Source organism: Echiichthys vipera (assembly GCF_963691815.1).
Source record: "Echiichthys vipera genome assembly, chromosome: 21".
Classification (NCBI taxonomy): Eukaryota; Metazoa; Chordata; class Actinopteri; order Perciformes; family Trachinidae; genus Echiichthys; species Echiichthys vipera.
In genome coordinates, this window is record NC_139846.1 from 8247932 (window position 1) to 8275223 (window position 27292).

The window sequence follows — 27292 nt, forward strand, 5'->3', positions numbered from 1 at the left end:
GCCGTATGTGAGTCGGGCGTGAGAATGTGTTGTCTGCAGCGGCACATGTATGTGTGGATTTCCCAGATTAATTAAGACATTGTTCCAGGAAAGAAACGCTGTTGATTTTATTTATATTCATATCTCAAAACCTGTGCAAATAAAACTACAATTATCTGCTTGATTAAACACCCAATAGCCTTTTTTCCCCAGAGTAATTTGGCTGAAACAACTCAGTAAACTAATAACACTGAATCACGTGATTCATATTTTACATCAATTCAGGACTTCTACTGATATTCAGTAAGTAGAAAGTTATTCCAATTACAAGAGGTCTGTCTGCGTTCATACTTTAAAAACAATCTCGGGAGGAGTTAAGGTCGGGCAACGGTCAGGCCAAGTTCAAGACAGAACATTGAAGTTACACAAGCAGCAGAGACGGAGAGGTGTTTCTTGGCTGCAGTGAATGCAAGGACACGGGCCGAGGTTAATGAGCTTAATAAAGTGTTTAATAAGAAGCTGTATCATTTACAGCTTTGATGAATGTTGACCACAAGCCTTTCTAGCTCCTGCGGATCTGTAGCTAATATATACCAGGTGTGCCAGCTGATTGGCTCAGCCTAATTGCTGGTACACCTGGTGCAGAGTAAATTTACTCTGTTTATATTGGAAGAAAATGGGATAAAATAAAGTGAATAATTAACAGTAGAACCTGCTGACATCCAGTCACTGGTGACAGGATTCACTTTGCAGCAATTTATTTATAATCAGCTGTATTTGGGATTTCTGCCCGTTAGCAGCTCCACATGGCTGCGATGTAACACTGGCAGAAAACATGTACTTTGTGTCAGTAAACTGCACCAAATGAGTGGACAAATCATCCAACGCTGGCCAGTTCAGCTTCATCTGACAACAGTTTGTACTCAAATATTAAAATCTATAGGTATTTTATTAAACCAGTAATGGAATACAGTTTTTTACCGTCAAACCAACTATTTATTAGTTATTTAAAGGCATCATTAGCCATTGTGCCATGTTAGACTATTCCATATTTATTCAGAAATGTCAAGGCATCTTAATATATAATTTAAAACCTTGCTTTGCTCTCTTAACTGCATGAGACAGAATCATGCAGAGGGAGATAGTGGAGGACAAGGAGAAAGGGCGTTGGCTCCTGAACAGCAGCAGTCCATGTTGGGATGCACAGGATGAGCAGGGAGGAGCGCATTGAGCCGTTAGGGCACTGCTCCCTGGCAGGAGGCCTGTGCCAGTGTTGGCTCTCTACCACAGGAAGCCCTTTCTGCTTCTGAAACTTGGCAGGAGTTGGAATAAATGATGGAACAGCCTAACAAGGCATTTGTGTGATAAATGGATAAAGCTGGATAAAGTTATGCTCGCAGCTATTGGCTTATGCATGAGTCAAATCCAACCAGGACGGCACCGATGTTTTATCATTTAGTGAACACCATGCTCCGGTCGCAAATTGTTCTGACTGTTCGTTATTCATTTGATTTTTGATGAACGGAAAATCCAGTGAAGATGTGTGAAAATACATTGCAAACACATTTCAGACAAGCTGTAATGGTTGATCAAAAATGTCACATTCCCTTCTTTTCCCTGTGTCTTAATTTATAAATCCAAATAAAAGCCAATATTTCATCCCTTTTTGTTTTTATTTTTTCAGGAACGGGATAAGCGCATGTTACCGTCAGCCTCTTGCAGTGAAAGACAGAATATCTATGAGGTGAACTCGGGCCGATGCATTAATATGAGTCTTGAATACATTTTCTTTACGTTTCGATTTGTGCTGCACAGTTGGGCATTTAAATGTAATTCAGCATCTCTTGAACACAACTTACAGTCCGGAATGAGAGTCTTGATCCCTCAGAGATCCTTTTCTATCTCTTAAAGGTGATGATGAATTCTAATACCACCGATCAAGGGGGATATCTGCTGCCTCATCCTGAAGTGATAAAAGGAGAAAACACATGATAAAAACACATTATAGGACTCCTCCTCAAACATGGTGGCTATTTATAATTTGTAAATCTGATGAGGATTTGGCTGAGTTATAAAGTTTGTCCATTTTGAATGGCCTCAGAAATATCTTGGGAAGTGCAGAAATATTTGCGGGTAGCTGAAACTGCCTCCTTAATCCATCTGGACATGACTTATTGAGGTTCTTCTCACTGTGATTTTCTATCCTTGGTAGGCCTGCAAGCAACACTTTCATATATTCTCCAGCTTCTCAGGTTTTTAAATGTATATCCTGTGAGGAGGTTTTATGAATCTGCCGCTGATGGAATTTTAAAAAACGCAGACAGGTGGAAAGGAAATGGAAAACTGAAGTGTAACATGGTTTCTTAAGAGCTGGATATAATTGGGACACCAGACTGATAGTATGCACATAAAATCACTTTAGAGTGGCTGGTAGTTCTTTGAAAGTAACAAGGAAGATTCACACATCTGACACACATCTGGGCTCTCTCACTCACGCACACGTGTACACACAAACACACACACCCAGCCCTTACGTTACCACACCAAATGGGCCTACACCAGACATAATGTATTTTTTGTCAGTAATGGTGAGTAATTACGCAACATTATTTATATACATATTTTTTCCCCGATTACTCGATTACAAAAACAGATAGCTGCAGCCCTAGTTGCATGTCTTTCCAATTACATCTAGATTTGTTTTGCTCTAGACCCTTAACACCCATGGAAATCAAAAATGAATAGAGAGGACTAAAATGTGTTTGCGATTAGTTTGGTGATGCCACGCTAGTTCAACCCACTCCCAAAAAAAACACTTAAAACTTTGCTGCAGGAACTGAACAAAAATAATTTAAATTTCAGAGTAATCTCGAAACCAAATGGCAACGGTGGTTGCGTGCAGGTAAACAGTTCATGTGGAGGGAAAAAAAGGCGGCATATATTGGCAGCAATGCAATCTCGGAACCCATTGGCTATGATCTGACAATGATTTAGATAATTATTATTTTTTATTATTTGCATTCATATCTAAATGTCAGCTCCATTTCTGCATCTCAATTTGCTAATTGGACTCGGCGCAAGGAAAAGAATCCTGATGTCCTAAATATTGGCCGTTGCCCCCAGAGGCTAAATCGTCGGCGTTGACAGATAGCCTTCATACTTAGTGAACAGACTTGGGAGTGGTATTGATCATCTAGTAGCTGTCAGCAGGAAAGCAAGTAAGTGTATTTCCAGAGATGTCAAACTTCAGGCTAAACCGTAACAGTACGTAGTATTTTAATGAACAAGCAAGTGAATCCAGCTGCTGAATAATCACGCTGTTCTGCTTTGGAGAGCACAGGTAGCTGCAATAATGCCAAGTGAGCAAGAAAGATAGTGAGCGACCAGCTACAGTCAAGCTGTAATTGCACAAATAAAAGCTTAAAAATGCTCGAATAAGACTTACATTTCACGAAAACTGGACTTTAACGTCTTTAGTTCTTGCTGGCTAAAAGTAGATTAAATCTAAGAATCAAATGACTATATGTGACTGGAACTAATAAAGATTTCTGTGAAAAGACTTAAATTCAATCAAACTTAAGTGCCCCTGGACGTCCTGCCCACCCAGAAGCAAAAGATCTCAGCTCAAGTAAGTCAACATTACATCAACAGTGTGCGAGTCACAAACACAGCCAAGCACCCCTGCCATGAAGAGCCAGCCGGCATAGAGCCGACTGGCCGCATCATTACCCACGCCCTGAGTGGCGAGAGGCAGGGAATTCTTTACCTTTAGGCCTCGCCATTTTCCCCGTTCCACACAATTCAATTAGATAAATGTTGTTTATGGGCAGTTCTGGCCCATTGCAATGTCATTATTGCTCCCTCTCTTGAATTTCTGCATTAGCTTCACTTCACTGGAGCTAGTCTTCTAAATGTCAGAGCTTATGACTTACGAGATGATTAACAAATGTTTAGAGAAGCTCAAGACACAGTTCAGGGGTTACGGCTTTTAATGAGGACCGGATGTAAGGCCTTTAATGAAGATGGGCTGCGAGAGCCTCCAGGACCTTTGGCAGTCTTACAAAACAAAACTCACAGATGTTGTGATGGAATAAACCTTACCTCATCTCAGTTGTCAATATCCGATACATGGTTCTCTATCTGAAAAGGAGAGGGAGTGTATAAAGTTATAGTCACAGATACGATGGGGTGTATTTCATCTTTTGCATGATATATACTAAGAGCCATGCCAAACTGTGAGAACAGTCTCGGTGGTGCATTATCGAAATCTGTGTTCAATGTGACCTTCAGGAAACAAATAGATTTCCTACACAGTGTCTCTGAGAAATAATGTCTTCCATTAGCGTGGGCACCAAGCTTTAATCAGTGAAAGCAGGATCATGCACACCTGCTTCAGGGCTAATAAATAAATTAGCATAATAGAGAAAACATGGTCAAAAGCATGGACACACTGCACTAGTGAACCCAGATGAAACAGAGGATCACAACATGTCGATGCTTAAACTGTGAAATAAAAGGTGGCTGTATGATTTGCTACTGAAAAAATATGTGAAATAACGCTTTAAAACTGTACTCTGTATTGTCTGTTACGTAACTATCTATCAAAGAGTGAGTTAAAACAATGTTGATTGGTCCTATGTCCCACTAATGAATTTTCTGCTTTGCTGAGAAATACCATCCGAGTGTCTGTGGAGACTTTCCCGTGCTTAAATCAAGTGACGCCCTTTACGTCGTTTTCTCTTCTCCCTTCAGACCTCCAATCAGTGTGGAGCATGTGAATGCATCACACAGCATCATGCAGGTGAGAGCTGCCAATCTGCGGACGTCACACAGTCGACACTGGTCGGTTTCCAAAGGAATTCTGGGAGATGAGGTCCCAGACTGCAATTACATTTTACCACCAGTGGCCCACAGAAACACCGTATCTCACTTCTTACTGATTACCACTTTGATTGCCATATATAATGGAGCGCCCAGCATGCAGACAACTCTTTTGAGTCAGAACATTATTTCATTATGTTAAAAAAAGTGTAAAGAAGACACTAATTTAGTGCTTCAGTGACATTATTTTTCTAATATTAAAGAGACAAAATGGAAGAAAATCGCATTTTTCCTTGAAAAACTATTTTCCATTTTTGTCCAGAACGCCTTCATCAAACACCGCTCTGTTTTCTAGTTCAACAGTCTTCCACCACATTTTCCCACTGAAAACAGACATTTTTTAGGTGTAGCGGAGTTAATTGTGAAGTTATTGGTAAACCTGTGTAATCTATGAGTGGCTCTCATTGAAAAGTACATTTTAACCAAATTTTGCAAATGTGACCCCCCCCCCCCTGATTTTATTAAAGTCATAAACAATGGGCAAAAAAATTCAAATCAGCAACATAAACAGTAAGAACTATTTTGTGTCGTCGCACCAAGCATTTTAACAGATAATGGATTAATAATAACAGATTACAGTGTTGTCAAAACATTATCACAAAAAATGTGATAATGCTGCTGCTGCTGCTGAAATGGTGTCTCTTTAAGATGGCTGGCCAGATAAAACAAGCAATTTGTAGACGTCACCTTGGGCTCTTTAGTTTCTTACATTTTATAATAAGATCATTACTTATTTATAATATAATCTTCGACAGATCAGCTCCACTTGGCTTTTCTATACTGGCGCCACCTCCTCAGTGACCTTGCTTAAAGGAATCTTATGACTGTTCTTCATCCATCACTTCATGTTCAGATTCACACCGGTCCACGCAGGTCTAGTTTTAAGCGCTCTTCTTTGTGTCTTGAGCCCTCAGCTTTAATTATAGTCTGTTAGTCGGTGGATATGTGTGAGACTATGTCTGTGTGTGGGCCGCCTGTGAAGAGCCTCGTTTCCACCGTTTGAGCTTGGGTCAACAGGGAGAAACTGTCAGTCCAGGCGCTCTCACCGTTCACTCATGTGAAGCTCCTCTTTCTCAGATCTGTGGCAATGAATAATTCTGGAAAATTTACTTTCAGAAGGCGAAAACTGTCTGCCCACTTGAGATCTCCCAAAGTGCCTTGCTCCCTCACTCCCTGTCAGGCCTGTCAGCCGTTTTCTCTTACCAGATGGTGGCTGCCCTCGTCGTCGTAGTCCTCGCCGCCATCGGTCATCTCTCCCGCCTCCACATCCAGTGCGCCCTCACCGCCCTCCTCCCCAGAGTTTTCTGCCGTCTCTGACACAGACTCCTCATGCAAGGAGTCACAGTGGTCCTCGTACTTCCTCTGAGCCTCTGAGGGAGAAAGAAGGGCGCAGACAGTTAGTTTTCTTTGGTTCACAGCAGTAGAAGCGATTACTTGGCTGTCTTTTTCTGTTCTTCAAATCTGTGTTTCACACAAGCTTTACAAGCATAACTGCAACTGCAACTCAGAGCATCTAATTTTTAGCTTTCTACTTAACTCACCGTAACTGAAGTGTAGACATGGGTGGAAGGCCGAAAGCAAATGTTGTGTCATACGCTAGCTAGCAACTGATACCGCGTTTCTGTGTTTGTTTTTGCTTTGTATTTGATTCTGGCTGGCCATGTATGAATTCCATTGACTTTGTATGCAATTGCCTCAAAACTTTGCTGAACACACAGTTGTAATGACCCATAAGTTTGTTGTTTTTTAATGGAAATAAATCAAGGACATAATGACTTAATAGTTAACCATGGATATCGCGTGGTTAAGGAGGAATTCTTGGGTCTCTGCAAATCATAAATAAGTATTATTAAGTATTACACTATAAATGAAACTGAACTGAGTCTGATAAAACGCATGTAAAGAGAAAACTCTTGCTGTGGGCAACATATATCAAATACTGTTGACAAATGCATACCATATTTTCCTAAGATATCAAAGAAACCAAATCTTTATCCAAGCCCAAGCTTAGATAAACACATTTAATCTACTAAGACAAAGTGCAGTGACCCTGAAGAAATTGAACTGAAGACTGAGAATCTGAAGACTCTGAAGAAATAAAAAAAAGTTTATTTTCTGTCCCAACAAATTAACACTTGGCACGTCTATGATGATTGATTCCTATGACATAATTCTTATCCAAACAAATCATAACCTCCATCCTAACTCCAAAACTGTTCATTTGAAGGCAGTAGGGTTCAATCTTTTTTTCAATCCTGTTAACAGCAAATTCAAAACTGACTGAACCAAAGAAAAAAAGACCCAAATGATCCCAAACCTGGCATCCCTGCAATGGTTGTTTTTCTAACTGATTACAAAATCTTAGTCAGGGACATAGCCCCAAGTGATATTCAAATACAGGCCAGTTGACGTGTCTGCATGCCTCAAGCTACTAAATACAAACCACCATCTCAACCAGAAAACCTTGGATTTGTCACTTTTGCTCCATCTAGCTTTCTTTCTCACTTCAAAGAAATCTCAGTTTGCCTGGAGGACGACCAAGACTTGGTGTGATGTATTTGGTGTTGTTCATCTTTTATGGAGTAAAAAGAGAAAACACGCACAACATGGCATCAAGTCTAAATGACCTTCACAGTGAGCTGCATTCTCACTGTCCTGTAGTGTAGGGCATCTATAAAGACCTCCCATATAAACTGAGTCAGCTTGGCGTTGACACCTGTCTGCTGTTATGATTAAGAGCTCTACTGCTCTTATCTCCCACAATGTCATGAAGACTTATGGCCGGTGTGTGCTCTTAATTTCCATTTCCCAGTACAGGCTGTCCTTTTCCTTTTTCTATTCTGGTTATAGCTCTGATTCTTGCGTCTGCTTCTTACCGGACTCGGCTCTCTGCTGCTTCTCGATCTTCTCCAGGCGTCCCAGCAATGAGTCGATCTTCATTTTGATCTGAGTGAGCTCCCGTTTAATAGTCTGAAGCTGGTCCGTCTTCACCGCTGAGGGACAGAAACAGATTCATAGCTACTTTAAATTCAGTTTGTCCTAATTTAATCTATGCACTCATTTTAATGATGCTGCTTCTTGTGATTTAAGCCCAGACTGCATGCTGTCATCTGTTAAGGCTCTTAGTTTTTTAGTTTTGGATATCATGTCATCTGTGAGTCACACTTCTTCCTCCGGGAAGAACAACTCAATCTGGCCAACTGCAAAGTTACCCTGCTGAAAATGTAGACCTGCTGCTTTCAATTTGAAGATTATTACACATCTTACGCCCACCATGCTGTGCACTGCTGCTCATGTTTTGCTCAATAATGCCAATATCTGAACAAACTGTACGCTATCTTTGATTCAGCATTAGGGGATTATATAAAGCATGGAGCTTGTTTACACTTTAGGGTATTATCTGCTTGGTTAGTGCGTATGTCATGCATCAATGCTTATATCCTTAAGTTATAATCCTTAAGATTGTCATGAAAGTTATGTTACCATTCAATGTATTTACAGTCTTTGAATTTTCTCTGTATAGTAGTTTTCATTGTCAGTAGCAGAGTCCATTCCCGTACTGGATGTAAATTGCCTTCACATGCTCAAGGGATTCACAGGCAATGATGCCGTGTGTAGTTCAGTGTTACTGTTCTTAGTTTTATCTCATTGATATCAGAATCAGAAAACCTTTAATGTCACGCAGACGGGGACATTTGTTTGTCACAGCAGCAACAGAATATTACAAAGCAGAAACATATTACAAAATAAGATACAAAATAGCAAACATATCAGCCTCACTAGTTACTCTTCACTCTCCTACAGTCAGATATGAGTTGTATTAAGTTACTGTTGACACAAATCCACAAGAAGGAAGGTTCTGTTAACTCCAAAACTGGTCCTAGGAAGATTTCGTCATTTGTAACTCACTGAATGATAAATGGAGACTGAGTTTAATTGGAACAATTAAAATCTATTTTATAGGTAGCATAACATGGAGTCTTCTATTTAGTGCACAGCTGAATATACGAAAAAGTTCAAACCTTTTTACAGGCAAACATAAATAAAAAAAACACATCAAATATGGATTTACAAACAAAAATGTAAACAATATTGACTTCAGTAAAAAAATATATTTCTGATTGCAGTACTTTGAAGGAAAGCTTTGTAAATTGACATAAACCCAACACCTACAAACGGTCTCTGTTGTAGCAAATGACAGAGCTCTTTCCAATTAATTTCTAAAAGAATATGGGACCCATTAAATAAACCAAACTGACTCAACATGATAAATGTAACACATGGAGTACAGTGAAATGATCTGAAACTCTAGGATTCATACATGAAATGTTCAAACAATTGAATTGCAGAGGCAAAGCGGCATTTCTTAGTTTCTAAGTTAGTAAAAATATGAATAACCAGCATGCATTGTAATATATGACACAACAGTGCTGTTGTTTTGTTAATTTCAGGGTGTTTTCTAATCTAATTTTAATGCTAGACACATGTGTTTAGGACACTAAGCTGGAATTAAATTTTTTTTATATAAATGTGTTTTAACAGCATTTTTGATTTCATACACTCGCTGCAACTATGCCTGATTATTGCCTCACTAACAGTACCGCATGAGAAAAAGGGGGCAAAATTTGCCCTCCCACAGCTTCTGTTTACTGCCTTATGAATAATTGCTCTCCTCTTCCTGCTTTGCTTTGGGTTTTACATCCAGTGCTCTACAATACACATCTGAGCTTTGGGGAAAATGAAGCATAACTGTATTAAGCCAAAGTTATTATGCAAATAACGTCCACTGAAAATAAAAAAATGTAGGTTATCTGAAGGACGTCACCATTAATTTAATGTGGCCCGTCTCACGGTTGCTTAAATGAGGGTGTACTGTACTCAGCAGTTAAACTGAGCAGATTAAAGAATTTAAACCATAAAAGTAATACGATAATCTTATTCCTTTACCCTCGGCAGCTGAAATGTGTCATGAGAGGAAGAGGAATTTGAGAAGAAAACATTAAATTCTCTTTGACACCTATCAGATTCTGTCAAGGCTGGAAAAGAGGATGGATGAGCGCTCGGTAAACAAACCCACAAGTTCCTGTAAAGCTGCAGCCGGAAAATTGCAGGCAGGAGACATGCATGGAATGGAAACATTACTTGTCTGGTATCATGTATGCATGTAAGTTAGTTTCTTTGATGTATATTTACACCCACAGCGCATCACAATGCAGATCCCCTGCTTTGTCTGCGAACTATTATAAATGTATGAGCTCAACCAATGCATAAAACATAAATATCTACGGCTGGAGAAGATGTCAGCGCATGATAAAAAAAAAGAAAATTTGACATTTTAGCTCGCCGTAAACTAGCGTCTCTAAAAAAAGGACATTTTAATCTTTCACATTAATTCATGCTGAAAAACAAACCCAGCCCAGGTAAGATCCAATTCATCCTGTGAAGTATTTTGCTAATACGGTACTTCAGGATGATTAATAAGCGCGTGAGAATGAGGGAGAAAGGGGGTAAATAATGCAACACTGAAGGCAAAAGACAGGTAATGTGTGTGTGTGGAATTCACAAGAATGAGAACACTGTTATGTACAGCAAACATCCAAAAGCAAAACATCAAACTTCCTGGGGGGCAAAAAGAAGAAAATAGTGGATATACAATGATATCTTGACGGTAGGACACACTGAATTGTGTCCTACCAGTCTCTATCTCCTTCTCACTATCACTTGTTTTTACCTTCATCCATGAACGCACACAGGTACACAGACTTCCTTATTCCAACATTATCTGAGCTCGCTCTGGGAAGCTTACTTCAATGATAAGAGTGCATGTAACAGTTTTTTACTTATCAGCACCTGCAGGCCTTTTTTATCAGTCACATAAGCTGCAGAGAGACAACACGCACATCCTAATCCCACATCGTTTCATCAACACAGCATCTTTAAAAAGCTTGTGTTAAAGGAAAAAAGGGGGGAGAAATGTCATTATTATTTAATAATCTTTATTCGATAAGATTTGGGGGGATGAGTAATGGATCTAATTTAGGACCTCATGATGAACTACAAAAATATCACCCCTGGGATAGTGTGGATCTCTTGAATCACTGTGCTATGATGATTAAACTGGACTTAGAGTTTTGGGGCTGGCTTTTTAAAATAGTTGTTGAAAAGTAACTAGCTTCAAGAAGGGAACATAATGAGAATTTTGTGAGCCAGATTTTTTAGACACAATGGGAGGAAATGGGGTTTTTAAGCTATCTTCATGACATTTTAATATGCCGACTAAACAAAATGCTAAATATATCTGTACATTATTTGTACACGTCTCTCAGTGTAAACCCCTTTAAGATCCTCATATCACTGGGGCAACAAATCAAAAGCTGAGAAGAAACCATTCATTTTCACGCCTCTCTAAATATGTTTAACCTGGTCTATAAAATGTCAGGAAATTGCCACCAATGTCCATTATATTTTACTGGTGCCCATGGCGATGCTATAAAATGTCTTGAATATTCCAATCAAATGTCCAAAACCCACTCATATTCAATTTAATATCCTAAAAGAGTGATTTAGCCTGAAATATTTGAGCAGCTGAAACCAATGATTTTTATTAATTGATTACTTAAATTAAACCATTATTACCCATTTTCACCAGTTTTGTTATTGAACTCCTTTGAGAAGGGAACATAATCATAACTTAATTTAAAAAAGGGCCAGGGACTTATTAAAAGGTTAATTATTTGACTTTTGTGCATTTGATATTTTGACACTTGAGGGAAGGAAAGAAAGAAAGAAAGAAAGAAAGAAAGGGAACATTAGGAGAGAAGGACGACACTTAAATGTGAGTCTTATTCAGAATACGACAACTGCTGCATTCAACATGAAGGTCTTAAGGAATCCTGTAGTCAACACAGGCTTTAAAATGTATCCATTCACTCACAGCCTTTCCTTAATTGACAATATAAAAGCCCAAAAGCCAAATCCCGTTTTCATAAACTGTCAAACATTGTATGTCAGACGGGGTTTAATGAGAACACAAATCTATCCGTCCTCACGATCCCTGCATCTGACGGCTGTTTCTCTCTTTCCTCCCTCAAGTGAATTATTACTTTTTTAAAACTGCCCCCACTAACCCGCCCTGCTGATTGGACACGCTAAACTTATTTTGCTGTCCAATCTATCTAGGCCAAAGTCAAGACAAACAGTGTTTTTTTCCCACAGAACTGGCAGGGGCAAATGAGTCTCCCAAACATCCGGCAGCACTGCTTAGACAGGGGAGAGGATTCATCGACTGTCCAAAATGAGGATGGGAGATGGGCTTTTTTTCCTCCTTTCTCTATAATACCAAATGCAACTGGGTCCTCCTCACAGACCTTACCAAGCTGCTCGCGCTGATAACACCAGCCTAGACAGGCAACAATGGAATAAACACTGTAGCCAATTACACAGGCTGCGGATAGAGAATAACGTTTAGGAAAACACAGCTGACCACAGTTCCACAGAGACGGCCCCAATCTCACATTAATTACATTTAGGACGTTATAATGCTTCACCAGTTAATCAGAGGAGCGAAATGAGATCCAGATGGATCCTGGTTGACAGGAATAGCACTGTTTGCTGAATGGGCGCTGCGCTTAAAGCTCGGATTATATTTGTGTTTGCGATTTAGTGTTTTGCTATACATTGCAGTGTGGCTTGTTCTGAGCTGCTGGACTGAATTAAATAGCTTTTTATAGTGGCAAGGCGTAAGTAGCACAGCTGAATGCCACCGCTTTCTCTCTCAGACTCTCAGTTTTGAGATTTGCATTAAGCCTTTCGTTTTTTATGAAAAGGACAGAATGCCATTAGCGTAATTAGGTACTTTTGTAACATAAAATAAATGAAAAAATAGCCAAGTATAAAGACATAATAAGTAAAAAAGCACCTTATTGTACATACGTTTGAGCCCAGAGGAGGATGATGTGGGAGGTCTGGAGGATGAAGAGGAGGAAGAGGAGGATGTTTTGATGGGGAAGGTGGTCTTCCCGCGGCGGGAGGAGGGAGCGAGCACCCTGGAGCGTTTGACAGGGATCACGGCTCTTGGAGGGGGGGCCACTCTGCCATGGTAGTCAAAAAGCCTCAAGAAAAAAACGGACTAAAATATTACACTTCATACACTTTTTCTACAAGTCACCGTCTTTTAAAAGAGGCCCTAAAAACATTCAGTAAGTGTCCATTAACTAGAGAAGTTTTTCCCTATATTTCACCATCACCTCTTTCTAAAGCCGATTATCTGTTCCCAGTATTGTATTTCAAGGTAGATTTTCTATGGCTTTCTCTTGGGCTCAGACGGCACACATAAAACAAAAGACAGACGTCACAGTTGAAATCTAACACTATCCCTATTTCTGTACGACTACCCAGGCAATTAAATGCATGCAAATAATCCCTCCACGTATCATTTGAAAGTGAAGAGGATGAAAAGAAGAGGGTTCTTAATGTCAAATGAAGGTGTCAGCTTTGACTGTTCTACGGTGACAGTAGACGTCTATCACGGCTCTCAACAAGTTTGACATTTAAAAAATGTCTCAGTAGATAAGCAGTCAGATCACTGGCTGGATAGATGACAGAGGGAACAAGTGTTCTTTCATCAGCGTGTTCGAGTTGCATGCTTGATCTGCTCAGCCATTTTGACAAGTTGACTATTTAAAGGTTGGAAGTAGGAAGGTTTCTAGATTAACTCTGAAAAGGGAAACTTTTAATGATAATGAAGGGAAGACCTGCTGATCGTCAGCTAAACCTCTCCCCCGAACAGTGATTTATGTTTTGTGTGTTTTTTTTCAGCTTAATTATTAGCATATCTGGTTAACCAGCGCACTAACTGAGACTTCCATGGCCACTGAGCATATCATTCAGCTAACTTCATTAGTTTGTGGGGTTACAAGCTAAAACAAACGGTTAAATTGGTGCTTAATGTGTTCCATGGACGCTATCCTAGGTTAGCATAAAATTAGCAGCTATGTCCTCCTTTTAAAAGGATTTACTCTTCAGCAACTCCAACTAAGGTGGCCCAAGATATAACTTTACGTTAGCATTATGTTTGCCAAAATAGGCTACATCAGTTAGTCCTCATCCTGACTCCCTTTCGTCTTGTCACATCAAAATTGGAAACATACAGGGTTTTAAAACAAAGTATGTAGGCTGAGCAGCCAAATATAAATATCCAGCCCCCCGCTACCCCGATGGGACAAACGGTTGAAGATGTATGAATGAATAATTATTTATTCATTCAGTAATTAATGAATAAATAAATATTCATTCAGTAATTTATTCATTCATAATTATTTATTCATTCAGTATTAACACTGGGACAAACTAGTTATTCACTGTAAAACAATAGCAATTCTGTTTATTTACTTTTGTCTTAAACATGAAACACCAACTGGTGAGAATGCTAACTTTCGGTCTCCTGAGCTTTGGCTTCAATGCTTTAGCACAAACATATTTACAGTGGGCCAATGTAACCATTAAGTGAATATTAAGACCTTTCTTTAAAAAAATTCTCATTTCAATCAAGCGAGTTGTACATTTTCAAAAGCCAGCCAGAAATGCTGTTCTAAACCAACTCTGCTAATGTTAGCTTAATTTGCTAGCTAATGTTAGCTATAGCTTATAAAATTTGCTAGCGTAAGTTAGCTACCGGTTCGATAGGGTTAGGGGTTTGGGTTTTGCTTTCGTCAACCTTTGTCTGAAATGAAGAATCTACAGATTCTAAAGATACTAGGAATTCAAATTAAATTAAAGTTAAATCCGCCACCATTAACATTGTAAACTATATGCAAAGCTGATAGCAGAAATCTTGAGGCATAGCAACAGTTACTAAGGGGGATGGGGTTTAGCTAAAAATCTAAAATATGAAAACATAATGTGAAGGATACATACCTGCTGTAGAAATCATCCCTGTAGTACTCGTAATCAAATTCATAACCACTATGAGAGAGGACAGAGGTGGAAGAGGGCGCAGAGAGACAGGGAGTAACAGATTAATAAATACGTAGATTGGCTGTAATAAGACCAGCCATTTTGGATCTGTCAAAAGTAGGCTAAGCATATCAAACTTGAGCTGTTTTGCCTTGAACAGACACGCTGTAGTTAATGCCTCAAGCTCACTGCACAGTGACATGCGAAGACCACAGATCAAGAAAGCAAAAAAAACATTTCAGAAAGGGAAATATAGTTGGTGTAGGTGCAACCGGCGCCCAAAGATGATTGTTCATTTTCTGGATTAACTCGAACTGTCAGTTTGATTAAACGTAGAACCCACAGCCTACTGGGACAAAGACCTCAAAATGCCTTCACCCCCACAACAGGTCACACCCAGGTGTGAATCCTCCAAGGCACCCAAACTGTTCATTGGCTGAATTGACCCCTAGGTGATGACATCATCCGGTCCTATATAAAGTGAAGCACACAATCTCTCGCTCTCTTTCTACTGACTCTTTTCTACTGACTCTTTCTACTGGATCTTGCTCCCGGAACTCCAGGAGACCAGCTTCCAGCTGTCCCCTCGGCCCTGGACCTGGCCTATGGCGTGGGATCACCACGAAGGTTAACCAACCGGTTATCCTCTACTGAGCACAGCACAGACGATCCGAATCCTCTTTTGCCTAAGAGCCACAAATAAGACAAGAACCTCTTCACCACGAAGCTTCCTTTCTTCACCCAGCCGCTGGCATCAAGCAATGCGCAACATCTCCCATCTCATGGACCGGTAACTAATCACCAACTGGGCATTACTACATGTTATAGGACATTATGGACGATTAGATACCATTTCAACTTTGTCATAAGAACTGAGAGATCAGGCTTCCGGCCTTGTGTAACAAAGAGAATGTTCACACCTTCTCTGAGCCCCAACTTCTTCTCTTTGTCTCTCTCTCTCTCACACACACACACACACGCACACACACACACATACACACAAACATACGTTTGTTGTTAGCTTTAGTTAGTTTATTGTGTTTTGTTTGTTGCATTTATTAATTTGTTAATAAATGTTTGTGTTTACCATATGTCTGATTATTTAATATTACACAAAGATGAATGAGCCAGCTTCTACTAAGAAAAGAACTTCTTAAATCCTTCAACTAATTAAACTATTATATTTATCGGTGTTTAACCCTTAATTAGTAGTTTAATATATTTTTATGAGACTTTAATATTAGTTATCACTCCGTCTATGACGGTGGTGCCCCGAGGAACTCTGGTTTGACTAGAGTCATTTTTATTATTATCTTTGATAATTATTGGTGATAACTAATATTTCCTTGATTAACGGTAAGTTTATTGAGAATACTCAATCTCATAATCTGAACGTGAGTCAAGGCACTATATTTGATTGGTTCTCCGTGTGACGTTTTTAATAAATTGAAGTTATTAATTTTTAGTAACTTTTCTTTATTAATTTTCCTTATCAAATATTTCATTTGATAGTCACTATTGATCCAATTAAACCCAAAGTACCTACATTGGTGCCCCGTGTGAGGCTTAGTTATGTTGGCTTGGCAATAATTCATAATTGTGTGATATTAATATTCGTCATATTTTTGGACATTTTACAATTTTTGGATTTTTCATCCAAAATTTTCCAAAAGTCGTTCCATTTAACCCCACTTGTCTTCCACAGGAGTAGACATCCAGCTGTACTTACAAACAAGTACAAAGTGGTGTTATTTGATTAATTCCAAATTTAGCTAAAGTGATTTGAGAATATTGATAACCTCTGTAAGCCTGATAGTTACCCTTAAGATTTTGCTATTGCTGCTAGCTATTGAAGTTTGGTTTTGCATTTGAATATCACATATTCAATGCAATCTAATGAGTCTTGTCATAAGTTGTTGCTAAATTAAGTGCTCCTTCCCCTTAACTCATAGCGTGCCCCCGGCCCTATGAACCCGAGAGTTTGAACTGTTGGAACTGCCTTGCATTTCAACCTGAGTGGAGATAGATAGAGCCACAGTGTGCTACCAGCCCCTGTGAAATAAAGTTACATGCCCAGCTGTTTCTTCCACGTGTCTCAGCTTGAGTAGTACTTTATAGATATTATTCCCTGACTGACTGCCCCGCATCTCAGTTAGTGTAAATTCTGGTCCCAGAACCACATGGTGCTGTAGTTGCCCCTCCCCGTGCAGGAAGCAAGCTACCCACAAAGTGTAGATCAGAGGAACTGTTGTTTTAGGCTAGTGTACTACCCAATTTACATCACAAGGTGTCTGCCAAGCAACACCAGAGCCAAAACAATTGCATTGTTGTACTAGACAACAAGTTTTTATCTCACCTTCCATTTTAACACAATGGAGAACCCAAGTGTAGAGAATTTCATTTCTTCCCTAGCACAGGGCCTTAAACCTGGCTACCCTGAGTTCATTAACACATTGAATTTAAGTGAGTGCAGTAAAGAAATAGACTCCCTTCTCAGCGACACATCTAAAGGGTCAGTGTTGAGATGTTTGCTCCTGAACTTTCACCGGCAAATTAACATTGTCTGTCAGAGCAAAACAGCATTAGAAAAGGAGATAGAATCCCTTAAAGCTCAAAATGCTAATCTCATTAGTGAAGTTCAGATAGCAAATCACAAAGTCCTGCGTTATTTAGAAGATTTGCACTCAGCAGAGTCACAGCTCTTCTCCCACAAAAAGGAATTGTTAGGGCTTAGATGTGAAGCTCTTGCCCCACCAAAGTCGTTCAGCCTTGCTGATTCTGGCTTTTCAAATTCAAATTCCTCCCTCAATGAGAGATTAACGCCCTCTCCAGAGCTGACCCGGGAAGTTCAGTCCTGCTCTCCCTCCTCACTGCATCACTTTGAAAGTGATGACAGAGCTAGCATAGTCTTGCCCTCACAAACGGTGACCTCACAACGTCCCCGCCTTGAAGAGCTTGAGCTTCTAGTTAAAGATATGGACGTGTTTGATCCAGACAACTGCGATCATAACATTGAGGACCATTTTAGGGAATTAGATCAAAATCTAATTGACCTGCCCAATGCAACACAGAGAGAGAAAGTTAAACTTGTGTGGAAAACCAGCTCAAAAGCTGTCCGCAAAGTTATACAGTCTCAACCTGCCAGAGTCAGAAATGACTACAATGAGCTCCGTCATGCACTGACAGAAGAATTTGCTTCTACTGCAGACGAAATCTCTTCTTTGGTTGCAGCTAGTCAAATAAAACATTCCCGTCAAGAGAGTCCCAGAGACTATTACAGACGTTTGAGACACGTATACTTCCAAGGAAGGAATGCACCAGGCTTAGAAGAGAACCCAACCTTTAAGTCCCTGTACTTGCAGAATCTTCATCCTTGTATACGTACACACGTTATTCTTGAGACAAGAAAAGATAACCTCTCTCTTAACGAGGTTAGGAAAATAGCACAGGTGGCTTGGGAAACTGTTGTCAATTGCAAAGCAAGGGAAACAACATCTGCTTCCAGCAGCTCAAACACCGTGAGGTCACACAGACCTTCTGTCTCAGAACCCCATCCTCAGAACAGATCGAAAGGGGGGGACAAAACACAGCATAGGGACGCAGAGCGTAAACGCCATGTCCGCCAGCTGCCACGGGATAGTCATGCCCAGAGCAGGAGCTGTAGAAGGCCATACTCTGAGATCCTGGCCCAGCATAATGACCTGCCAAACCACTGCTCAGATGATGACCACAGCATCTCTGACCGCAGTTCAGAACCCGACAGTGACAGCGCCTCTGAGTGTCTTTCTGTACACGGCTACAGGCAGCGTTACAGCCCTGAGCCACGAGTTAAGAAGAACTTCAAACAACAGAGCTCCAGAGTCCGCTCCTCTCGGTTTTGTAGGTAACAGTCCTTCTGCACTGATAGTAAGATTAATGCAATCTCAGCAGCCTTACTTTTCTCACAGTTAAATTGGTAAACTTTGATTTGTTAGCAGCCGCAGCAAATTCAATAAGACCCAAATTGTAATTGGACTTAACACCTTGTACAAACTTTGCAAATACTTTTGGATCAACTCCTTGTATTTTGTAATAAGCTCACTGGTAAACACTAGTTTAGGACACATCTTGGATTGACACACCAATCATACAACTGTCCTCATGCAACTGACAGCTGCATCTCATCTGTATCTCACCCCAAGTCATTTACATAACTAACACTTCTGTTCTCACTAACCTGAAGAGTAGCTGAGAAACAATGTTTATTATGTATTTCGTATAGTGCCATTGTCATGTTTAGATTTAGTTTTGTAGCTTTTGTTCTTGCCTAGTCGAGATAATAGTAGTGTTTAGCCAATTCCCAGTTGGTGAAATAACTGCCCAAAACGTTGCAACCACTAAATGAACTGACAAATGAACTCTGTACATCTATGGACTGTGAAAGATGCCCTTAAAACCGCACATCGGGTGCAGTCTCAAGGACATCGGGGGGATATGTAGGTGCAACCGGCGCCCAAAGATGATTGTTCATTTTCTGGATTAACTCGAACTGTCAGTTTGATTAAACGTAGAACCCACAGCCTACTGGGACAAAGACCTCAAAATGCCTTCACCCCCACAACAGGTCACACCCAGGTGTGAATCCTCCAAGGCACCCAAACTGTTCATTGGCTGAATTGACCCCTAGGTGATGACATCATCCGGTCCTATATAAAGTGAAGCACACAATCTCTCGCTCTCTTTCTACTGACTCTTTTCTACTGACTCTTTCTACTGGATCTTGCTCCCGGAACTCCAGGAGACCAGCTTCCAGCTGTCCCCTCGGCCCTGGACCTGGCCTATGGCGTGGGATCACCACGAAGGTTAACCAACCGGTTATCCTCTACTGAGCACAGCACAGACGATCCGAATCCTCTTTTGCCTAAGAGCCACAAATAAGACAAGAACCTCTTCACCACGAAGCTTCCTTTCTTCACCCAGCCGCTGGCATCAAGCAATGCGCAACATCTCCCATCTCATGGACCGGTAACTAATCACCAACTGGGCATTACTACATGTTATAGGACATTATGGACGATTAGATACCATTTCAACTTTGTCATAAGAACTGAGAGATCAGGCTTCCGGCCTTGTGTAACAAAGAGAATGTTCACACCTTCTCTGAGCCCCAACTTCTTCTCTTTGTCTCTCTCTCTCTCACACACACACACACACGCACACACACACACATACACACAAACATACGTTTGTTGTTAGCTTTAGTTAGTTTATTGTGTTTTGTTTGTTGCATTTATTAATTTGTTAATAAATGTTTGTGTTTACCATATGTCTGATTATTTAATATTACACAAAGATGAATGAGCCAGCTTCTACTAAGAAAAGAACTTCTTAAATCCTTCAACTAATTAAACTATTATATTTATCGGTGTTTAACCCTTAATTAGTAGTTTAATATATTTTTATGAGACTTTAATATTAGTTATCACTCCGTCTATGACGGTGGTGCCCCGAGGAACTCTGGTTTGACTAGAGTCATTTTTATTATTATCTTTGATAATTATTGGTGATAACTAATATTTCCTTGATTAACGGTAAGTTTATTGAGAATACTCAATCTCATAATCTGAACGTGAGTCAAGGCACTATATTTGATTGGTTCTCCGTGTGACGTTTTTAATAAATTGAAGTTATTAATTTTTAGTAACTTTTCTTTATTAATTTTCCTTATCAAATATTTCATTTGATAGTCACTATTGATCCAATTAAACCCAAAGTACCTACATTGGCGAATGGAAGAAAATTGTTTTCTTAGACCCCTGGAGATGAAAATCAATGTTAAGTGCACGCTTAGGATGGCAACTAATTTATAATTCAAGGAGAGAAACTACTGTAAATATATAGAGAGTGGAAAAAGGAGCTGTTTTGAAATGCTGCTTTTCCCAGATGAATTTTAATTAAGATTAATGCATTACTATTTCAATTTAGAGTGGTTTAGTGTTGGTTTTTGCCTCTCCTCTTCCTGTTCCATAATTACCATATTACATCCTGGCTGTTTTCAGCAGCAGTTACGAATGCAAATGAGGGTTTATAATAACAATGCACAAACTAATAAATTAGTAAAATAAGATGTGCAATGCAACAAATTAACAAATCAGAAAGGAGTAAATGGGTGGCGATACAAACTTTGCCAATCGATGTAGATCGAAGTACACAAAAGAAGTATCTGCGCTCTGTCACATTAGACTGCAGTAAACAAGCACAGCTTTGATCAGTTGCGGCCAGGAGATGTGTACGGGGCAGAAAATCAGGGTCATGCTTAATGAAGCTTATACAGCATCTCCTTTGAGCTTTACAGGCCTGTACCGAACAAACTCCAGTCAAGGCTGAGAAATATGGAGAGCATTAAAAACTCAATTAGAAATTCAAAGTAGAAAAACAAACAAACAAAAAAGAACATAATAGAATCCTTGCATTCAAAATGCAACTCCACACTCAGCGGGAGCAGCAAGCATGTGAAAGATGGTTAATATTTATGGACGCACCTTTGCGTGTGAAGGTGTATGTTGTCAGGAGGGCGAAGCTTACCTATAAACTGCCGACAGCGGCCGTTTGGAGCCCGCTTTGGGCCTGTAGGGCTTTGGTTCTCCAGCCATGTTTATGTCTGCAAAAACACAAAGACAAATCTGTCAGTCCTGCTTTACAGTGATCTTTATATGAACAAAGATCTACTGCTTACACTTAATTTAGCATTTACAAGCAGTAATACATGGGTTATAATAAGAACTATATGTATCGTACTTGTAAGAGCATAGACATCTTTAAGTGTTTGTTAATGAATTTGTAAAGACTATAATGTGAAGCCTGGCAATATTATGGAAGCAAAGAAAACACAAAATCATTAGACTTTTATCAAGTTTGAATAACTTGATCTCATTGACTTGAATTTTGTTTTTTTTATTCAAAAAAGACTAATTGAATTCTTCACTACAGATTTTTAAATATTGAACACTATTGTAATCTGTATTCATGAACCAAAGTTAAAACATAAAATTCAGATGATTTTCAAGGTAAAATATATTTTAGTGCTATAAAGGCAGCAATGGTTAAATTTCCAAATTAGGTATTCAGTGGCTAATACAATTCAAATCCTTACAGTTTTTATCTGCTAAGATACAATATAATATTACACATATTAAGTGGTCTCAAATGTGAATTATTTCTGCATTAAAAAAATGTATAGCACCTTTAAAAACAGACATGTACAAAGTGCTTTGACAGGCAAAGCAAAGAGAAAAGCACATAGAAATCCACACATACAGTATATTCACATCAACAGGGCGAGATAAAGAGTAGGACGCTTCAATTTACAGTTAAAACGACAGATGAACAAAAACAAAAGACAGTAACAGATGACAAGGTAAGAGGACAGCAAAAAGACTATAAAATAAAAACTAAATAAGCACGAATAAAATAAAATAATAAAGTATTTTGGAGGTCCAGAATGAACCTTCATGTTAAATTTGTCTTTAAGAGTAATTAGCAGTTTGTAAATGTTTTATAAACATGCTGGAAGGATTTGTTAATGTCTATAATAACATATCACTGAATACAATTTCAGCTCTGGTGTAAAGAATATGATGAATTATAACAGTTGGTTCATAGGAAAAGGGTTGTCATACACTTAGATCAACGGTTAAAATGTCTTTATCTGCTTACAACACACGTCTAGTGTTAAGCTATTCTCTAAATGTGTATATTGCTTATTGATGCAGAATAAGTGACTTAAAGTAAAGTGTTACTATGTGATTCTATGAACTACTACCCTGCAGTATGAAGGGTACTATGGGGCTTTAGTCGATGCATATCAACACAACCTACGCTGCAGTGTAACCTAATCTAAAAGCAGAGACCTGAGTCAATGGAACTGACAGAACTTCCTTTCTTCAAGCAGAGTGACGGCTAATGATGGTAGTGATGCTCCTCCGTGATCACATGGGAGCATTAAAGTACCACTTCAAATTAAAAGAGAGTAAAATATGAATTCAAGCTCCGTGGAAGCTCAGTTCTATTTCTCCTGCAAAAAAAATGAGCTTTTTATGAGACATTTAAATATGCCACACACAAAAGCTGCAGTACTGTAGGACACACATTAAATGTAGAGGTTTACTGTAGGAGTCAATTTCCTGAGGTAAGACCGGAGACCTTGCTACCGTGCACTGGAAAGATTACAAAATGAAATTCCTGTTGCGAGGCAGGAGAGAATCCTTGAACACAAAAACAATGACAAAAAAACCACACATACAAAGAAACTCCAACAAAAGCCGGATGTTCTGGGAGCTTTGATTTATAGCCTGCTGTTAGTTCTTTGTGCATAAAAAAAAAATTCTACCATCAGGTGTAGAGTTTTGTGACCGAGCCAGTCAAGTGATATGGAATTTTTTCAAATCGCTATCTGTGCATTGCCAAGGGTGTTGCAAGGTCCTTGTGCTTTGTGAACAGTCTGAGTGGCTTTCGGGAGAGAAGCCAGTGGGTCAAAACTAGCACCCGATCCAAAGCCAAACACTCAAAAAGATGAGGGAAAGTTTATGGATGATGCTATATTCATGAACTTAAGTCGATAATGGTGCAGAAGCATGACACGTTAAGCTTTAGTAGCATTCAAACCCTTATCCAAGGTCAGCTCTTGGTTATGCAAACATCCTAAAAAAATATGAATGAACGGTACGGGGGATATGAAGAATATGGATCACTTGAAGTGTTAAATATTCTTGACCAAAGGCAGCAGAATCCCATCATCTGCTTTGTTATGAGTGTTTTTGATATCACACGACCTTTCGCAAGCATCTGCATGCAGAGAGATGCTCAGAAGGGCCATTTCACAGACAGGGAGAACAGTATACCTAAAAGGTGCCCTTGAGAGAAGAAACACAAACCTAGCTTCAGCTCAGTGTCTCATGGGTCCTTACACAGATCACTTAAAAGGAACTTTCAGACAAATTGCTGTATTTTGCATGCAGCCATATCCTCATGATCACTTTGTTCCTTCCAGCACTAAAGATTTGCTTAAATAATTTATGCATCCGCCCCTCCGCCGTACCCTCCAAATACCAAACAAGTGGCAATGCCCCAATCCACAGGAGTGGAACTGCACTGAAAATAAGCTTTGGGCAAACTTGTGCCTCCTTCTCGCAGTGGCTGCTCTCATGAGAAATAGGATTAAACGCTGGTCTGTTTGTACACTACCTACTTAGACATGCTAAAACACAGACTGAGCTGCATGACCAAATGAGTGTATAAGTGTGTTTGGGTGTTTGTGTGTGCATGTTGGGATACAGCAAGATGCTGCTGATTTGGAGATAATTATGATTTTGCTCATTAACCTGAAGGTTCACTTAGAGAGGAAGATCAACCTATTAATTAGCCCACATCAATCCAGCTAAATATGAGGGACATTCTAATAAAACATGACCCCACATCTTCTTTTCTGGTCACAGACAATGGTGTTAAGGTACAAACAGTTCTCTGCTGAGCCAAATCCTTGCTATTTTGTCTAGCTTCAGGCGTGTGCCTATGATATCGTAACATGCGCGAGAAGAGAGGGGGAATCTGTGGGGTGGGAATGAACTGTGCCTTAGAGTCAACTCTGTGCTGAGTGGACAAAATTATATGGGCTTAAAGGCACATTTTTTTTTTTTTTTTTCTAAAAACAAATTATTTATGTTGTTCTATCGAAGCATAGTTTTGGTTTCAGTGAATATGATTAAACAAATGTTGCAGACTGAACGCTGAATTGGAATTGGAATTTCTGCTTGTGTTCATTTTTCAGCACTAATTTACTTTACTCACTAATAGTACTTTCAATTTGTAAAAAACCCCAAACCATTGTTGAACATAATAATGAATAGCAGAAGCTTTAGTACTAAGGCACCTTTTTCCAGAGACCCTTTCAAAAATGGTTTCACACCACTTTAGATTGGATTCAATGAGCAGGGGTGACATGTTTCCGTATTATCATCCTTACAGTTGTGTGAAAAGGGTAGGAATTGCAGACATGCTGTTAAAGGTTTATCTTTGATGCAGCTTTAAGCAGAACACTTTGCACCTAAGGACTGAGTTAGGTATGAAATTAGATGCTCCCAGGGTCAGGGTCCAAACTGTCTGCTTTATTCAGCTATTCTCCTCTTTCTCATTGGTTGGTACCATTGGTTTGTCTGCTTGCTCAATCTGTAGCTCGGTCAGACAGGGTTGGGGCGGAGCTGTCTGTGGTGCTGAACGACAGGGCTTTTTAAGGTCTGCTGCTCTGCCTGGGCAGCCACTAAAACAAAAAGGTCTCGACCTTGCAGCTGTGTGAACACACGATGCAATCTGAAATTTGGAGCCGTGAAATTATTCATAGACATGTTTGAGCATGACTCCCAGCTTGACTTTTCTATCTCTCAGAGAGAGGGACGGTGTCTGTGTATCTATAGATACTGAAACAAACATAACCCAGAATAAATATTTAAGGTAACACTGTTATTGGCTGAGGAATAGGGGGAGAAAAGGTACTGGAGGTAAATTGCAGTGGAAAGACAAAGGCACAGAGCGTGAGTAATCACTCAGGACAGACCTGTGTTCCTCTGTCAAGAAAACTAGGATCCGTGACTCCCCTCAGCAATCTGCCCATGTGTTTTATCAGCCTCATTTGTTGCCTTACATCTCTGTCTCCCTCAGACTACTCTTGCTCATGCTTCCTCTTCTGCCCTCGGCCTTATCCGATCCCTCAGCATCTCTTTCTCTATCTTCATTCCCCTCACTTTCCTCACCTTCTTTTCCCCTTGCATAAGACTGCGTCTAACCCCATCTCACTATCTGTCACTCTCTCATGTCCCATACTTCTTCCTGTGTCCCTGTGCGCACAGAGGAAGCTCATTATGAGACGTTTCAGTGCCGAGCATCACCTGTGGGGCCTTTTCTATTCGACACCTGTGCCGACAACGAAAGCTTTGCAAGTCTTATTCCTGCCCTCCTTTCATTAGCAAGGGATGAATAGCAGCCGAGCAATGGAACTCGATGCTTTGAATAAATCAAGGCTGTAAACTCAGCCATATGGCAAACATATTGCAGGGGAATCACTCGGATGAGAAAATACTCCTGTGAAAATCAACAGGGCGCCAAAAACATAAGGAGAGGGCCTTGTGAGAACGCAGGGCACAGGAAGAAGCCTATATTCCTGGAAGAATATGAATAAAGTACTGGAGCAACCACCAAACCATCTCCTCCTGCTAGAGCTCTCTCGGTCAGTTTCTACAGTCAACATTTTATCTAACTTTCACAAACATAGGAGGGAAAACCAGCTATTAACCTGAGGCTTCAGGCTTCAGTAAACCAATAGATTGTATCACATCAGCCAAATAACCTCTTTGTATTAGTTTGGGCATAGGTTGGAAATGGGGCAGAATTCTGAAAAGCTATTTTGTAAGACATTGATGTTAGCTATAACTCTATGCTATTGGAATAATACCAAACATTTAAATCTTCTTTCAATAGCTTGTTTTGCACAAGCTTTTCTTTCAAATGTGGCAAGCCACGACCATCAATGTAGTCATTCATAATCAAGATAAAACATTACAATACCGTTTACATCTAGAGTAGACATTTAGTGTGAGTTCTTTAGACCAAAATTACACTAAATGGCACGAACTATACAGCTGAAAACACACCAAAAGCAGTAATTTACAAGTCCAAGTCCATTACAGCTACAGAAAACGCAGAAACTGCTGCTACAAATGACCTGTTTGGACACCTGCTGTGGTGCAGCACAGAATATATAATTGAAAAAAAATAAACAATTTTGATGCGCGACCATAAATATGTCTGGGGCCTCATACAGAGACTGTAAATAAATATGTTGGGATTAAGGCTTTTCCTTAAGCTGATTATCTGTTATAGTAAAGTTGGTTTGGTTTTTTTGACAAGATATGTTTGAGAACATACTTTGATAATATATATCTTTTTTAGATACTTCTGTATCAATATGGAATAAATACATGAGTAAATGGGCTTTCAAGATATTTTGGGGCTCCAGGATTCCAAATGTTAATGTTCTGCATGTATTTTGCTCATAATCCAAAGTATTAAACAAATTAAAAATCTGACCTGCTGACAGCGTTTAATGAGAAGTTAGGGTATCACCAAGGTCATTAGGGTACGTCATCTGGAAACCATGAATGTCTGCACTATATTTATTTCCAGTCAATCCAGTAGATGTTGAGATATTTTAGTTTAGTGCCTAGAAGGGCTACAAACTCTAAAAACAATTTATAGTTTAAATCAACTTAATCCAGATCAATCGGATTTATTTGGCAAAAATCACATTTGTTTTTGGTTCCAAGTTCTGCATTGAAGTTTTCCGAATTCACTCGCACTTTTGACTGGCTACTTTTCCATAGTAGCGGCAAAGACAGCAGTGGCTAAGGCTCATGGATATTGTAGTATTTCGATGTGAGGAACTGATGGA

The 27292-nt window shown here is 39.6% G+C and overlaps 1 protein-coding gene across 1 annotated transcript in view; it reads right to left on the reverse strand.

Annotated features, from left to right (window-relative positions):
* Positions 1-1885: 1885 nt before the first annotated feature.
* ralyl (RALY RNA binding protein like) overlaps positions 1886-27292 on the reverse strand; it is a 105397-nt gene continuing 79990 nt past the window's right edge. Inside the window, exons 3-9 of the mRNA XM_083935742.1 lie at positions 21379-21454; positions 14776-14823; positions 12793-12971; positions 7737-7853; positions 6064-6230; positions 4081-4119; positions 1886-1942 (exon numbers count right to left, since the gene is read on the reverse strand). Coding sequence (XP_083791868.1) covers positions 4087-4119; positions 6064-6230; positions 7737-7853; positions 12793-12971; positions 14776-14823; positions 21379-21454 — 620 coding nt within the window. The 3' untranslated portion in view covers positions 1886-1942; positions 4081-4086. The remainder of the gene's footprint in view (positions 1943-4080; positions 4120-6063; positions 6231-7736; positions 7854-12792; positions 12972-14775; positions 14824-21378; positions 21455-27292) is intronic.